At 39.1% G+C, this 17,770-nt stretch overlaps 1 protein-coding gene across 2 annotated transcripts in view; it reads right to left on the bottom strand.

Moving 5' to 3' along the window:
- Window positions 1-991: 991 nt before the first annotated feature.
- Window positions 992-17,770, bottom strand: part of SLC2A9 (solute carrier family 2 member 9) — a 79,812-nt gene continuing 63,033 nt past the window's right edge. The window contains exons 11-12 of one of the 2 annotated variants that reach the window (XM_063157639.1): window positions 13,266-13,393; window positions 992-4,715 (exon numbers count right to left, since the gene is read on the bottom strand). In XM_063157639.1, coding sequence (XP_063013709.1) covers window positions 4,458-4,715; window positions 13,266-13,393 — 386 coding nt within the window. In that variant the 3' untranslated portion in view covers window positions 992-4,457. The remainder of the gene's footprint in view (window positions 4,716-13,265; window positions 13,394-17,770) is intronic. The other variant, XM_063157640.1, reaches the window with a different exon arrangement.

The raw sequence follows: 17,770 nt of genomic DNA on the forward strand, positions 1-17,770 counted from the left end.
TAGGTCTCACTTTCAAATAAAATTACTTGTAAAGAGAATTAAGTATGGAGTCAAACCTGAATGTTTTAACTGCACAAATGTTCACCTTAACCAACCTACTTCAGTTTGGGCCTGTGTGTTTCAGGTTTTTAGATTTTATCTGAACTCTGTTTACTAGAATTAGACTGAAAGGAAAAGTCCACAGGCATTTCCTAAGAATGCTGTACTTGGATTTGTTCTTCCTGCTGTGTGAAGTGATGTGAGCTCCAGTAGTTTATATGGTGAAGTCTTTAAGGAAAAGCACATAAAAATAGTCAAATGAAAGAAAGCAAATTTCACAGAGTTGATTTTGGAGTGGATATTTTTTTCACTTTTTTTTTACTTTTTAAGATTTTACTCTGAAGATGAAAATTATCCCATATGGATTATTACTCACATCTTCCCCCACTAGAAAGCCGATCCTTGTGGAGCAAAAATTGGCTTCAAAACCTGAAGTATGAAATTCAACTTTTTATACATCTTTCAGATTTCAGTTTTTGCATATCCTTGTAGCAGAAATAGTCACTTGACTGAATTTCTCATCAAAAAGTAGAGCTGTAGCAACTCAAATTCATCCATTGCTAATGACAACTTTCTGCAAAAAGCCTCACCAGTTTCAACAATTCTTATAAGCAGTTATTACTACCACTAGCCAGTTTTAATAATTTTCCTCACACCGTTGTCTGCATTTTTATTTCTGAAGCCCAGTATAAACATATGAAAGAATGAAGTGTGGAATCTGATTTGAGAATCAAAATATAAATAATACTTCAAAATAAAATATGCCACAAAAAATGCTTCAGGGACCATTTTCTTCCCATAATTCCCAACTACCCAACTGCGGAGTTCACAATGACTTGGCTCATCCAGATATAGGACTGAACAGTCTTGTGCTGGGACATACAAAACCCCAGGGAATTGAAACACGTGCACATGGGGAGGTTCAGATTTACCCAGAACAAAATCCACATAATTTCAATTTTATTCCAAAGGTTTATTTTGCAATCACTGTTCATGGACATAGTGGATCACACAGACTTGGGTACCCATACAAACACCATCTCACAGTACCTCACCCCAATGTCAGACAGGAAAAGGAAATGTGGCATCACACAACACTTGCTGACAAACACACAGGCTATTGACAATTAGATACATTCAACAAGAAAAAATAAACTGTAAGTTGCTGATATTTTCCATGTGGTCCTCTCCTTGCTGGAAAAATTATAGCAGCGTAACAATGGAAAAAAACTGTATGGAACAACTTCAAGAACAACACACTCGTTAGGGTCAGAGATGAGAAAGTTAATGAAGTACTGGCACAACTCCCACAGCCCAAGGCAGAAGACACTTCCCTGGCTAGTGAACAGAGCACTAGCTTGGCCTGGAATTGCTTTGACCATTGGATGGCAAGAAAAATCAGGTGAGATGTGGAACCCCCGTCCCACACCGTGCTCAGTCTGTAGCAGCTCTTTGCAGCCACACAGAAAGTGTGTGCCCATCTCAGGCAGGACAGGAGAGGGCAAATGGCATTGCAGAAATGAAAACATGACCCCTTGCTGCTAATGCTGTACAGGGCCCCCGAGCTGTGATAGGAAATTCTATCAGACATCTCTACCCATGCATTCAGAGCTGGGCTCCAAATGCAACTGTAGGCAAATGTAAGATGATTTTATCTTGTTGCAGAAGTCCTGATTTCTGATACAACTGCTGTATCAGGTCAGCATGATATTTAATTGAAGTTATCCAGTGGTAACATTTTCAACAGTGTCTATAATGTATGCTGATGAACAGCACTAAGTGCTAAATTCTGCTCATTCTAATAATATTGGTTTCCAATTTTCCACCATGGCTCAAAGCACATCTCATCATACCATGTTAGTAGCCCTAACTACAAAGTGAAGTAATTCCCAGTCTGAAGCAGAAGGTCTGAATTTGCCAGTCTTGCCCTGAAGGCAAAAAAGGAAGAAATTTTTCATAACATTTTCTTGAGGGCTGGCATTCACACTCAGTGTTTACATAACCACTCACCTTGCAAGCCTCATGTAACCCTTGGAATAGGGAACTAAAGGCACTGAAAGGTAGTACTTTCATTTGCTGTATATATAATTTTACAAGTGGTTATTAAAACAATATTTTTGTTCAGTTTTCTCCACAGTATTTGATTAACTTCCATTTATGACTGTCTGTTGGAATAATCCCACTTTTCTCTCTTTCTTAATAGTAGCACCAAACCCATAAATTTTTTATTTTTCATTCTCAATTATCTTTCTCACATATATTTAATTTTCTTACTGCTGTACTTCTATCCCAGTGGAAAAAAACTCCATAAAGTCTGGCATAAAAGCACCCATCAATTTTTTGTCAATTACCTAGTAATGAAATTGCCCTATTAGGTCAGCTTACAATGTCTGTGGTAAATATGCCATATACAAATAAATCACAGTATAAAACTATATGCATAAATTAGTAGTAACAGCTGAACGTTAGGATCTCTGATTATAATTTACAGTGTAATTTACAGTGTAGAACAAAACAAAAATGAGCTTATTACTTGGAGAAATACAAACAACCCCCCCCTCCCCCTGCAGATACCAGAAAATAATTATCCACTGTGTGTGTATATACACGAATATAAATCACAGAATCATAGAATAGCCTGGGTTGGAAGGCACCTTAAAGATCATCTTGTTCCAATCCCCCACCATGGGCAAGGACACCTTCCACTAGACCAGATTGCTCAAAGCCCCATCCAATCTGGACTTGAACAATTCCAGGGATGGGGCAGCCACAGTTTCTTTGGGCAACCTGCTCCAGTACCTCATCACCCTCACAGAAAAGAATTTCTTCCTAATATCCAATCTCTATCTACCCTCTTTCACCTTAAAGGCACTAATATTAAGCCACTGAATATTAATATACATCTATGCTTGGAATGTATATACATATATATTCAGGTATGCATACATATATGAATATATATGCAAATTTTCTTGCAAAAATGCTCCAAATTAATGAATTTCTAGATTAGTAAATACAACTTGTGGAAGCAGTTGACTCTACCTACATGCTGCACTTTCTTCTTGTGTCTTACTCCTAACTGAGAGCAGCTCAAAGACTTACTGACTTTCCATATAAAACAGCTATTTAATTTAAAAATTCTTTTTACATCAACATCCAGGTACCTAGAGGGATCAAGAAAAACTGTTATCAAAATTACAAACTGTAAAGATGATGTAAAGATGATTAAGAAAAAAAATCCCATTAATTGGTGACTGAACCACTGAGAGCCTGCTGAGTCTTTCTCTCATGAAATCAAGCAGTTTTACAAAGCTTTAGATAGCTTAGAAACTTGGTAATAAGAGCTAGGCCTGGTGCTTCAGAATCTAATGCCCAAATAAAAATTAGTGTTTAAGAAATAGGGGTCTAAATTCCTATGCAGACATCTAGTATTACCCTGAGACCTGACAATTTAGTTCTTAATAGAACTAAATTGTCAGGTCTCAGAGAAATTTGGGCTCCTAAGACTTGTTTTAAAAGGAATTTGAAAAAAAAGCAATAAACAAACAAACAAAAAAATTAAAAACCCTAACCTTGGAACACTTCATGTTTGAATTTTTGTTTCAATACTATGCCCTACACATACCATCAGAGTTCTCTCTCTTCCCCATGAGGTTTAGTTTTCCTTTATATTAAACTTTTTAAGTTTAAAAATTAAAATTATGTAAATATATATATTCAGAGAAATGCAGTGCCAGCAAACCCAGAAACTAGAGACAACTCTTGTTGAGCACGATTTTTACAAACTCTATTACTAGTGAATCAGAATTTGCAAGTGAGACAAGGAAACTCATCAGGACCCAGAGCTGCCCATTTGTGGGAAGGTGGGAGATGTTCAAACAATGCAGCTGAAAGTCAAAATAGCTAGAAAAGGAATGGGAGGTCAGGGAAGTGCCATGTCAGATCTCGTGGGGAGCTTGAATGACATTTTGGGAATCATGGAGAAATTCATTCTGGTGCCATTCCAGGTTTGCTTCTCAGCAGTCCCCACTGGGATCTCTTCCCTTTCTCTGCCTCCTCCTCTTGCAGAGAGTGTGCCCACCTCCCTGCGAACACAGAGGGGTGCTCAGCCAGCTGCTGCTCAACACCTGGCTCCCCACTGCCACTTCACATCTCCAAGTCTACATTCCCCATCCCACTCACCACTCACCTGCTTCACAGGTGCCAAGGAAACTCCATCTCATTTAATTTATCGATTGCCTCTCCTCCACCCCTCATTGTCTCAACTGTTAGCCCAGCTGCTAATGAGTTCACCCATACTCACTTAGAACATTTTCAAAGGAGAAGCATTTCATGATCTTCGTAAAATATACAAGTTGTGCACTGCTATAAATAAAAAGAGCACTCTCTCCCCCATCCCCTGAAAGAACATGCTGGGTTTACACAATCCCTTTTATGGTTTCCCCATTGTCCACTGGAGATGTGAAGTTTGATTCTTGTTCTTCACTTGGTTTCCTCTCCCCTGGGTAGTGGTTCATCTCTTGCATTTCTAAAGTTACTTTATTCCTTTTGGCAAATGCTTGGCTGATCTCATGAAATGTCTTATTTTTTGTTTCAGGCAGGACAAAAAACAGGTATGCTGCTCCTGCAAAGCAGACGCCAGCAAACACTAGGAAGCAGTAGGTCTGCAAACCAGCCTGTGAATAGAAAACAGAGGAGATGGCCATTACAAAGGAGAAAAAAATTCAGAAGAAAGGCAGGCATGGTTTGAAAGAAAAAATGGGGAGTATGGAGCAATTTTAAACCAAGTACATTACTGGCATTCATTGCTAGTTGGAGCGCTGAGACGTTCAAAAAAATGCACGAAATTTTGGTTCTTCCAACACTGCCTGTGCCTGTCGACAGCGAAGCAGGTTCCTGGCACAGGCACAGAGAGCTGCAATCTGGGCAGTGCTGGGAGACACCAGACTGAGCTGGGGAGAGCAGGGGAGAGCAGGAATCCTGCACTGTGCTCAGCTGAGCCTGGCACTGCCTGGGGTTCCTGGAAATGGGGCAGATGTTTCACTGGGTGGTTCTGCACACCATATTCCAGTCCCAGGTACAGGAACTGAGGCACGCCTCAGCACTGCTGTGCACCTCTACAAACCCATGGAGAAGCTGCCATAGCCAGGGGCATCTTCATCACAGCAGTTACAGGCTTTGAGATTTGCAAAATAAATGAGGAAAAACCCCAAATAGCACACATTTGTTATCACTCTTACAGTTAGGGGAGTTCACAGCAGGAAAAAAAGTCCTAAAATGCATTTCTTTTCATGCTAGAAAGTGTAAGAGTTAGTTAAGGGAATGCAAAGTACAGATCATATTTGAATGTTATGGATTTTAGTTCACTGTAAAACCAAAGAGAGTAGATGTAAAGAAGTTCATTTATAAATTGATTATAAAGGCTCCCACCAGCCAGGAGGAGTTGTAGTTCACTGAAACATAACTATTTCTTTCCTGGTGATTATTGGATCATTTAGAAGCTACCAGTTACCTTTCAGCAGTACAGTTGTGAAAAACATTTGATAAATACCATATTGCCATCTGAGCTTTGTTGAACTTGGAACAGGTTTGATACTATGGCTCCACAGAAGCCACTTGCAACATTTGCGGAAACCTCCCTTCCTCCTCTATTAATTTACACTCTCAAACACCTTGTGTACCCATATCTTTCTAATTTCTTTTATTAACAAGGCTGAATTAAGCCAGAAGGAGTATCTCCAACTCCAAAAATAAGGTGACATTTCTGTGATGCCTTGTCTGAGGTCATGAACAGCAAACCCAAGGAGAGCCAAACTCCTCACACATCACCTCAGGTGCTGCAAGGCTGAGGTCACCCCAGGGAAAGCCACTCAGGACAGAAGAAACAGACCTGTCTTCCTCAACACACATATTTATGGATGCCATTAAAGGTATGTAACTGAAACAAGTAAGACAGAGCCAGTAACCTTCATTTTACACATTTTTGTAACAGCCTCTCATCATGCCTTGTTAGTCACAGCAGTCCTACACTGCAGGCTGGTTTAACTCCCTGCTTTGGGTGCTCAAGGTGTATGCAATTCTTGGCACTATTTTTATGTTTCACTTGCTCATTATGCATCATGCGTGGTGTGCAAGAAGAACATTAATTCCTGCGTGGAACAAGAAAGAAAAAATGGAACAAACCCTTTCCTGCAGCTGCTTTTTAATACCATGGCTGATTTCCAGCCTGCCTAGTCACAATGTTCTTTGTTTCTGTGGATAATTCATTACCTAGTTCAGTGCTTCCTATCCTGCCTGAAACAGGAAAAGCCAGCAAGTGCATTCTCTGATATTGTTTATGGACTCTAGAGATCACCAATACTTTTTCATTAAATCCTAGAAGCATGAAGTCCTCAGCAAGCTGACAATCAGAAGCCAAACAGCATGGATAACGTGGAGGGGGGGAAATATTCTGGCATGTAACAGATAGAACTTAATAGAACAAATAGCTTATACAGAGGCAGAAGCAAAAGGATATAGTAGACAGGTGAAAAAAATTTTGCAGTGCCTCATAAATCATCCTGTCATGCTAAGAATTGAAATTTTACATCTGGATCTTCTGCATTTGTAATTGCTCTTCAGCTGAATGGCAGAATTTCTACCCAGAATCATGTTTCTCACTTTTTAAAATTTCACTGAATTTAATATTCTCCACGATGAAAGTGAGTCTTTAATACCCCATATAAATAAACATGGCAATCAATTGCAATAAATTAAAATAAATGTTTTTTGGTGGTGCAGCCACAACTTTGTGCCCCCTTTCTAATTCCTCTTGATTTCTTTGCTGTCCATGAGCTAAATAAATTAGTGCTTATTATCTTTGATTCATATCTAAGTAAAGATCTTCTAATTGAACTAAACACTCATGAGTGCATGTTTTATTTGCAATTATTTTACCTAATGTATTTATATTTATTTGTAATAATCATACTCTTCTTAATTTCTGCAATCCTCGAGGAAGCAGCCCTCAAGGACCTCCAACTGAAGTTTTACAGAGAATAAGTTAAAAATTAAATTTTGTTATAAATCCTACAAGTGGGTTTTGTAGGGTTTATTGCATCCTACAGGATTTGTCCAACAGGCCCATAATTCCCAGACAGGAGGAACACTGCAGGGTGACCATAAAAAGTCCTTTCATCACCAGCCATTCTTCAGTTATAATATTTTCTTAAAGCTGGTTATTATTTACCCTCACCGCAAAGGAAACCACTCATTCATAAACCTTTGATAAGTCATCCAGAGTTCAATTTATATCACCCAAACCTGCATTTGACACAGAATATCACATACTAATTAAATTACTCATTATAAACATGAAACCCTCTATATGCCCTGCAGACTGATAAAGATTGTAAGACAGAAATACAGGGTAAAGGGGGAGGAAAGTGTTAAATCACAAATCCCAACTCAGTAAAAACCTTTAGTGGGACATAGGTGGGATACAGTTCAGCCTAGATGTTTAATTAATTTTTGTCTGTTTCTGATGTATTTTGAACTGCCTGGTGCTGGAGGAAAGATCTGAGGGATGGAACATGCAATAGATTGGCCCAAACATGTCTGATGTGCCCATCAGGGAACTTAGAATGTGAAATAATGTGGTGAAGTGCAGTAAATGCTGAGATATTGAACAATGGATACTACAGAAAAGGTACTAATAGACAGATCTGCAAGGAAACAGGATATTTGTTCCATGACATGTGTACTTTCTTTTATTTGTATTGAATTTATTTATATTGAATATTGTTTATGTTATGTCCATGAAACCTGTGTACCTCACTATTTGTAATCACCATCACCACAGTCTCCTAACTAACCTGTAGTTTCTCTGTTGTTTTACCCCTTCCAAGGTGCTAGAGGTGAGCCTGCTGCTGCTGCTGTGGAAGTAAAACCACAGAATATTGCTTATCCTGCGCTGGGAGTAAAAAGTTGAGGAAGAACTTCAGTTAAAGTCTTTGGTGACAAAGCACGGATTCTCTGCAGCTCTGGGTATTTGAGCCTACAGACATGGATGGCCTCAAGATTCTTCACTGACATGTGCACTGCCAATGATACAAGAATAATGACAATATATATAATAAAATTGAAAAGGTAAATCCTTTTTCTATGCTTTGTGACAGTATTTCACCTGCTAAATGGAGTAGAAGCCTCTCTGGTTAAAAATTTGAATACTCGTATCCATCAGAAGAGAAGCTTGACTCTTCTGGTGCATACAAGTATTCAATTTAGCAAAACATACCCCCTCTGAACAGTTGGAAGGGGCAGCTAAAAGAGGAAGGGAATGTCAGAGGAAGAAGTAAAAGCAAATCAATTCTGAATGGAAATTCTAAGCAAATAGAGAAAAAATTCAAGGCAAGTGTGTGGTTTCTGTAGCTCTGCATTTCCTCACGTGAGGACAGGTTCCTGCCTCACCCCCTGCTCCAAGCAGGAGCAGCAGCAACAGCCCTGGGCAGGCAGGAAGCTCCAGGGCAGCCCCATCCATGTCCCACTGACACCTCCACCCATGCTGCTCTTTTCACACCTCCACCCATGCTGCTCTCTCCACCCTGCCTGCACGACCTGCTCAGGCTCAGAACACAGTGCACCTTTCAGAACAAAGCTGCTCCTCCTCCCACACCCCCAGGCAGCCTTGCCAGAGCTGGGAACGTTTCCTCAGCAATACCTGAAGCCAGGCTTTCACCTGCAGGATTACAAACCCAAAGGTCAGAAGGAGGCCAGGACAAAGCTCTACAACAGCCTGTGCCTTGCAGCTGTTTTCCCTCAGCATTTCCTTAAGCAAAACCTCCTGCAGGAACACCCAAGGTTCAAAGGTGAGCAGAGCTTCAGGTGGATCCCCAAATAGCAGCAGTGCTGTCTCCTGGTAGATATCCATTCCATATCAAGGGCAGATGCACGCTGAGGATCCTTGAAGGACCAGGCTTTCTGGGGTTACTGAGGGTCACTGCCCTGTCAGGTCCATGGGAGGGCAGAAGAACAGCAGACACATTTATAGATGCAATCTCCTGAGGGAAGCACCTACTAGGTCAGCAGACTAATAAAACCTCTCCAAAGCAGGATTTGCATTGGATTTTTCAATGCTGGTTAGGGCTATTTCTATACAGGATAGTTAATAGTTAAGCATAAACTTTAAAATGCATCACCTTCTATTTTTAATACCAGCTTTCTAAGGAGGCCATTTGAAAAACAGCATTTCTGCAAATTCTGGCCAGCTGAATCCTGAATTACTCATTTTTGTCTTTTCTGCAGATGATCAAGGCTTTGTATTTGTGGGAAAAAAAAAAAGAAAACCAAGAAATTATTTACCTAAGACACACATGCAATTACCACAAAAAAGAATTGAAGTTAAAGTACTCAGGCAATTCCCCCACATCAGATCCCAGCCATGGCAAGCAATCAGGGCTGACTTTGAGGATGAAATAGAGCTGCATAAGCAACATGTGTGAATAAGCAGGTGCAGCTTCGCCACATTTTCTTAAGCAAAGGGATGAACAAACCTATCCCCAGCTTGTGAGGGGCTGCTATGCACATTAGAGAGAATGTACAGGCATTTCCCCCATCTCCTTTTCAATACAATAGTAAAAAATACTTAATTTTTAGCATCATGAACTGACTTTGAGTGCCCAAAATGAATGAGAAAAAGAGCTCTTTTTTCAAAGCTGAAAAGTAAACTGAAATAAAAAACCTAGGATTGAAATGACCAGAATTCTGGTTTTAATTAAAAAAACCACACAATTTGCTACTTTTGAAGCAATCTAGCTGAGAACAGTTTTCCTGCTAATAGCTTGCATGCTGTGAACACCATGTTCTGGAGGAATATAAAAGTAGTTGAGAGGACCATTATGTGATATTTAACAATGGTCGCTTACTGACTTAACACACCCTGTAGCAAAAGTTAAATTCTAAGCAGGGCTGTGATACTGGAAACAGGAAAACATATATTCTAGGGCAGGTACAGCAAAATAAATGAGCAAATGAAAAAAATCTGAATTAATTTAACAAACATAACACATTAATATTTTTTAAACAAAACTTTTGGCTCTTCCCAGCAAATACTCCTTGCATTTGGAAGTTGCCATGAAGATTAGTGTCATGAGATGTGGGTCAAATTGGCTTTTGAGGTGCTGAGGTCAAGCTATAATGGTTCAATGTCTTACAAAATTGATCAGCAGAAAAACTGTTATTCATGTAGACATTTGACTTCACTTTGTTTCAAATTGATATAATGCAGTGAAACAAATGGATAAGAGCTTGTGTCCTTTCCCCTTTGTCCTTCTGTTCCAGACATAATTTAAGGTTCTGCTGAAAGTGTAGGACAATGAAGAAGGACTGAAGTACACTCATGAAATATAATTCCTAAGTAAAAAATAGAGACATTTTTAGACATGAACTGCAATTTCAACCACGACCTTCACACACACACACACACACACTATCTCTTCATAAAAATGTAGCAGATCCTTATATTGTATCTCTGAAGTGGGATGCTTCCAATTAAGACAAGCACGTCTAACCCTCTGATAACCTACATTTCATTTTCTTATCTTTGAGGGGAACTTTAACTATTTCCCCTGACACAGGGACACTGTCATTACATGAAACATCCAACGTATTTGAACAACTTTGAAACACCTTGGCTCAGGGAGACTATGCATAACTTTCTGCGCACACCTGTTATTGAAATCCTTGTGCTGAGCAATAGAAAAAGTCAAGGGATGCTATCACACCGTAAGGAAATAATAAGGACAAGCAAAAGACAATCTTGCTGAGTAAATGAATCTTGAGAATGAAAATCCCTGGTGTAAAACCAAGGAAGAAATAAAGTAGAAGTAAAAGAGAGCCTCCAGAAACCAGTGTAATGACTCAGAAGTACTACTTCACAGGCACAAATAAATTAGTTTCTGAAAGGAGGATGGGCAATCTGAACTAAGGCTTCCATGCTTTTAGCACCCTTATCCCATATGATACTGAGCTCCTCCTGGATCACAGATCCAAGCAGATTATTTATATAAACCCCAGTTAAGAGTCAAATCAGTTTTCCATATAGCAGCTCCCTAATCACAATGGGAGATTCCTCTGCATTCCCCAGTTATTGGAAACTTTTGTATTAGGAGGAAAGTCTGAAGATGAGCTGTTCTTGAAAATTAAAAATATAAAATACATAGCAATTTAAATATTTCTTGAATATGTAGTGCATATACAATGTGACTTCGACATCAACAAAAGACTCTGCACAGTTTTCTAGAAAGAGAAATTATTAGGACAGAAAACTTCTGGAGAAATCTTCCATGGTTTTCTACAGTGTATCACTAATTTACCATGGAGTCTTTAAGTGCCTCATAACAATCTAATAGCACAACCTGAAATATGAAATAAAAATGCATTAACATGTAGTGAGAATAGCATGTTGGGAAATTATTTGGTAATTATTGATGTTTAGTAATTCTTTGTATTTACACAACACATTACAAAAAGTAAACAGAAACTTTTTCTAGATGACATGGAATCTAAGGTTCTGCTACACCACTGGATTGCTGAAGTCTATGCCTGCAAACGAATGAAGAGTATTTCTTTAACGCAAGAAGCCTATCCTACTGCACCAGAAGTTTTTGGCCTTTTAGATTATACTTTTCTGCTGGTTTGTTTTTCCCTGTGCCTGCTTCAGCTCATTGCACCCATTTCCACATATATACATTCTAATTTCTGATTTACTGTGACCCTGTTCACATTTCAGCACCTCAAATAGGTAGTGATGAGGCCAGGAAGAGAAGCCACATCCAATTTCTTTTTAAATTTTGTCAAAAATTTATTTGTATACTAGATTTTCAATCTCATCCATATATTTTAATGTATGACTCAAGCCACTCTTTGATTACATTTATCTACAGATGGTTGAAGGGCAAAAATCTAGTCATTCAAATTAGTTAATTGGTGACATTTGGAAAACTAACTACTGGTTGATTTTTTTAGTAACCCTAAACTTAACAGATTTGTTTCCCAAATGTTTGGAATAATTTTGTAGAAGCATACCAAGGATCAAAAAAAGTGGCTGCTGTTTCTCAAGCAATCAGGTTAGTATTCAAATAAACAGGCAGGATTATGCATTCATCCTGTGAAGGTACCTTAAAGATTTTTTTCCTGGTTAAGGTTTATAGAATGAGCTAAGAAGATATTGCCTCTATGTGAGGAAAGTGGTGACTCATAAACTGAATTTTGAGAATAAGGTTGACTGAAATAGGAAAAAAGTTAAAGCTTGGGAAAGAGGAGATGTTCTAGTTTGATCTTGTGAAAAAGCTTTAAAAATCAAAGTCTGAGTAACACTGCTTTCATCTTTAGGTACAAACTCTAAGCTTTTTCTCTTTTTATTTCTCTTTTCTTTAAAAGAAGAAAAAAATCCTCCCAAAAAAACCTTCAAGCTGGAAATAAAATTTATCCTCATTAAAACTAAACTGGATAATTTTCTAATCACACAGCTGGATATTTTTATGATACCTAATGATAAATTCCCCAAGGCTACAGCAAACTTCATATGGATGCATACTGAATCACTCAAAAAGCTTTAATATGTGTGTGGGAAATTATAAAATGCAGTTTGCCTTTTAATCTGAATTTATTGAGGGTCTTTTTAAGCATTTTCACCAGATGATCTGTCAGGTAACATTAGCAGAACAAGTAGGGATTGTCATGAGTTCCATTAATTCAAATCTGACAGCTAAGCAGAACTCGGGGTTATCCCCAGTTTTGTGCAGGAGGCAGAAACTGCAGTTTTGAAGAAATGTGTCCGGATAATTTTAAAAAACCCCAAAAAACAGAACAAAAAAATACCCCCCCCCCCCAAAAAAAAAAAAAAAAAAAAAAAAAACAAAACAAAAACAAAACACTCAAACCCAAAAATTTACCTAAATGAAAGTATTCTGAGTAAATGTTCCTGGATTCATGATCTTGTTCTCTGTCCCTGCCCAGCTGCCATGGAGGCAGGTGGCAGAACCAGCTGGGCTGGAGCAGAGGGTCTAATGCTACCAAAACAGTCACTCCTCATCTTCTGGAAGAAAAACCTATTAAACCACACAGAAGCATCCATTTGCTGGATGAGCTGGGGCTGCCCCCTGGATCAGGTCATGTTCACAAAAGCTCAAGGGAATTGCCAGCAGCAGTGATGTCACAGCGTGTCAGTCAGCAGGGCTGCTGAGTACCTGGATGAAGGGGAAGAGCAGTCCCACTGCGAAGTTGCAGAGCCAGTTGACTGTCCCAGCTATCATGAATGCAGCTGGCCTCTGTGACTGCTGGAAAAGCTCTCCAGTGAGGACAAAGGGAATCCCACCTGAAACAGGGTCCAACAAGAGTGGTTTTAGTAAAGTCCCATCAGCAGAGATGAACAAGCCTCGTGACGCACACCTCCATGAGTAGCACTGCTCTGCAGGGCCTTCTGAAACACATCTGTGCAAATCATATTTCAGAGAAGTGGCCCTTCTTTCTTTCATGCCATCACATCTCCGGGTTGACATTCTTTTCAGGGATGACAAGCAGGTAACAGAGCAGAGAATCCACACAACAGCTTCCAGAGCATCATGTGATAAACTGTTTATTCAAAATAAGAATGATTGTTTCTACTACAATGCTTGAAATTCTGAAAATTCAGACATACTCCAAAATACTTTTAGATCTTAGCAGTTGGAAAGATGGCTCCAAAGAGACTAACTCCTATTTTTTTATAATTATTACCCACTTTTTTTAAGCAATAAAAAAGACCAAACTTTTGCTTCCCTATGAGTACACTAGTCATTGATGCTTATTTAATACATTCCCTTATCAGACACTGCTGGCACTTCTGGCGAGGTCTATTTCTCCCATCAGCCAAGGACTCTGACCTCCATAATAACAATTGCAGTTGAATACCACATTTGTGACATTTGTTTCCTTCCACTTAGGCAGTGGGCTATTTTGTACAGCACTGGCATATAGCAGTAACCCCCAGGGAGTAGCTGTCTAGTAGCTGAAAGTCTCAATTTATGATCTTTGGCTTCCTTCATTCCCATCCGATATTTCCGTAGAAGTATTTCTATTTTTAGAGAATAAAACCTGGATTTTACTTGTTGATCAGCTACATAATTCAGTTAATATTACACATTAGACATATATCTACTTGCAGAATCATTTCAGTTTTGAAATAATTATTATTACAGTTTGAAGAACTGTACAACTAGTAACATTCTGCTCTTACCAGTTTCTGCCTCTAGGTCCTCAAGTGTGGTGGTATTACCTGTCTCACCATTCAGCTCTTGTAGGCAAGACCTATATACACTGTGTAAGACTATGCAAGTCCTTCCTCAGTTTTAAGCATTTTAATAAGATACTATAAACAAACAAAACCATATTTATAGATATATTTACTTTCAAAAACCTCTATAGCAATACTGACCTCCAAAAGATTTATAAATTAATAAGAAAACACCACTACAGACTTATCCATCCCCTGGCTTTTCTCCTTGCACATCTTCCCTCGGTCTATGTGCTAACCTTTTGCACTGCCTTTACCCTTGGACATTTGGGAATTCATCTCTAAGTGCACTATGGGGCTGCATCCTTATGTAGCCCTGTGTGCTGGGGGGGCCTGAGCTTAAACACATGCACCAAAAGCTCCTGTGAGCAGTGTGAGATAGGGACTTGCAAACACAGAACACGACATGCAGATGACACGTGTTGTCAGACATCCTTCCAGATGCAGAGGCCATGAATATGTGCATAAATAAAGGCAATGTGATGCAGCAAAGAGCTGCTCTCCATCGTGAGCTTGTGTGGCTTTTTGTGAGAATATATCTGAAGTGGTAGCAAAGCCTTCAACTGAACTTTCTGTGCCAAAGAGTGTCAGTATAAATTACACCAAAAAACAGAGAATAAATAAATTTTTTTACTCCTCTTTTTATACATAGGAAACTGAGATATGGAGAGTTTAAGCCATCCAAACTACTGCTTTGTATCTTTCTACAAGACATATGTAGTATCAGAATTCTGTGGCTAAAAAAAAGTAATCCCTTCCAGCAGAAGTTTGAACACGTAGAATAAGTATCTGAACCCCCAAAACTAAACAAAATTCCAGCAACATGGGGTCTATCAGTGCTTGATGGCTTCCAGTGGCCATTCTATCACACCCTTGGGATTTGGATTCAAATCACATCTGTTTTGTCAGCAATCACATCTGTTCTGTCAGTATCTGGTTTGGGTCTTAAATACCATATGAGGCAGCAGCTTGCCAGGACACTTGCCCCTCGGAGAGAGGAACTGAAAGACTGGAAACACAGAAATTGTGTAAGATGACTTATTTATAATCATTTATTCTGTCATGCCTTTGCTGTAGGACAATCTACAGAGGTGTTGCTGTTCTTGTCAGTATAATAAAATATGCCATTGGAAGCAGCATTTGGAAAAACAGCATTTGGAAAAATACACATTATACAAGAGAGAAAAAAGCCAGAGGCAAAAAAAAAAAAAAAAAAAGTACGAAAGGACAGAAAACTATCAGAAAGCATAAGTGTAATGGAAATAAAAATGCATGGGCACTATCTCGGAAACAGGTTCCTTGAAATTCCAATTTAACTTCTAAGAACATATCAACTATCACTAACTTTCAAAAATTCTGTGGAGGAATGGGAAGGGTGGCACAGTCAGACCCTTCATCTTTCTCATGGTCTAGAGAAGTGTAGCCACAGCATCACAAAACAGAAAGTCAGCTTCTGTAGGGGGATGTCTATAAAGAATTGCTAGGAGGAACCAAGGAGCCTGAAAAGTGGTACATGAGTTATGTGAAAGTCAGGTTAAGTCTGGGAACACAAGAAATGGAATAAAGCCAGGTCACTGCTGTCTATTGCTGTGTGCCTGGAAGAGCACAGACTTGACCTCATGAAGATGAAGAGGAGGGCTTGTGAATGCTTCCCAAGGGTCCCACCACTGTGAAAAACACACTCTGCAGCTGAGTGAAGGGAAAAAGAAATTTGGGAGAGCTGAAGGAGAACTGTAAAGCCTTAAACTCACAGTGAGTGATGGCACCTGAGATGAGCTGAACTTACAGCCCCAGCATTCCATCCGCAGTCATTTCAAGATGCCAGGGATGTGCTCAAGGAGTGCCTTTCTCCTGGACCTCACTGTTCTTTGAGATACAAGTCTGAGTGCCTGGGGCTGAAGGAAGCTGTATTGTGCTTTGACTGCCCAAGCTGGATCTGAGCAGAGATCACAATACTGTGACATCTCACTCAAGAGTCAATCTCTGCAAGGTACCCTACATAATCCCTAGGCCAGATGGGTCTGTAGTAGCCTGTGCTCAAACATGGAAGCTTGGAAACCACGGTCAAAAGCAATACAACCAAACAACTGTAATTTTAGGAAAGCCTTTAAGCACTCTGTCATGAGTTTTGCAGCTTTAACACGTATTTGTATGTGGGCGAAACAATTCACAAAAACGCTACCTGATCTTTCTCATGGAGGATGAACCTGGCATTGTCTTTTCCCCTGGAAAGCTTTCCATATAATTTTCAGTGAAGCAGCTTTATTTTAGCTCAGATCATAAAACAAAAAAGGGTATATTAGGATTTCCCGTAGGAGTTTCTCAGCAAAGTAGCTTCCAAACATGAATTTAAATAGGTAACGCATTGACCACATAATTACAGTGATTAATTTCTAATACTTTGTTCTTTTAGCATTGCCGTGAACATAATAAAAAAATTCTTAACATACTGCAGTGCTAGTAAAGAAAGATTGTTATACCTGTGGGATTCTACATCTATTGGAAACTACAAATGTCTTACCGCAGGACTTGTATAAAAATAAGGTGTTTTATAAAACAAGATTAAACCCACATGGAACAATTAGACATGCATAAATACTCCTGTTTCTGTGTTCTTTATCAATTTATCTCTGTAATTAGTCCAGTTACACACAGAATCAATGTCATGTGCTAGTGAAATTCCAGACTCTCAATCCAGTACTCTTTTATGCATGAAATTTGAATGTTAGAACAGAAAAAATATTCTTGTATCCATGCTCTAGATTTTCAAATATATATTTAAATTTATACAAATGTTTTCTCAGGAAAAATTAGGTGCTCATATTTACTCTTTTTTCAGTGAGCAATTATGAATAAATATTGCTTAGTAGAAGTTACATGAGTCAGTGCAAAAGCCTGAATACAGAAAACATGACAAAGGAAGGAAAATGCTGAACTCCTCATTCTGTTTTTATCCAGTACCTAACTGGGAATTTATGTTATGGCTGTGCATATGATTTATGAAATGAGACTCTTACAAGAATAAATGCCTAATACAAATCAGGGAGATTTGTCACAGTGGTAAATCCCCTCTAAAGGTGACAGAAACTTTGTGACCTCCTGCAGGTCTCAGCTCTCCAAATTCTGCTCTACAGGGGGGAGCCTGGGAATTCCAAAAGGCTGATTAGGGCAAGAGCTCCCAGACTTCCCACTTCCTTGCTTTGAGACAAGGAGTTATTGAGAAAACTGTTTTGAGAAAACAGACAATTACCTAGCAACAATGTTCTGGTTTTGGGGGGAAAAGAAGTCTGTGGAGCTCCAGATATGATCAAGCAAAACGGCTCTGTCTGCAAGGAAGGGCACGTAGGGAAGACTGATATACCCTAACAGGGTTGGCAGATAAAGCACTGTCCCAACCAAAGGTTTTGCTATTTGCAAGTC

This window comes from Melospiza melodia, chromosome 5 (assembly GCF_035770615.1).
Source record: "Melospiza melodia melodia isolate bMelMel2 chromosome 5, bMelMel2.pri, whole genome shotgun sequence".
In the NCBI taxonomy this organism is placed as follows: Eukaryota; Metazoa; Chordata; class Aves; order Passeriformes; family Passerellidae; genus Melospiza; species Melospiza melodia.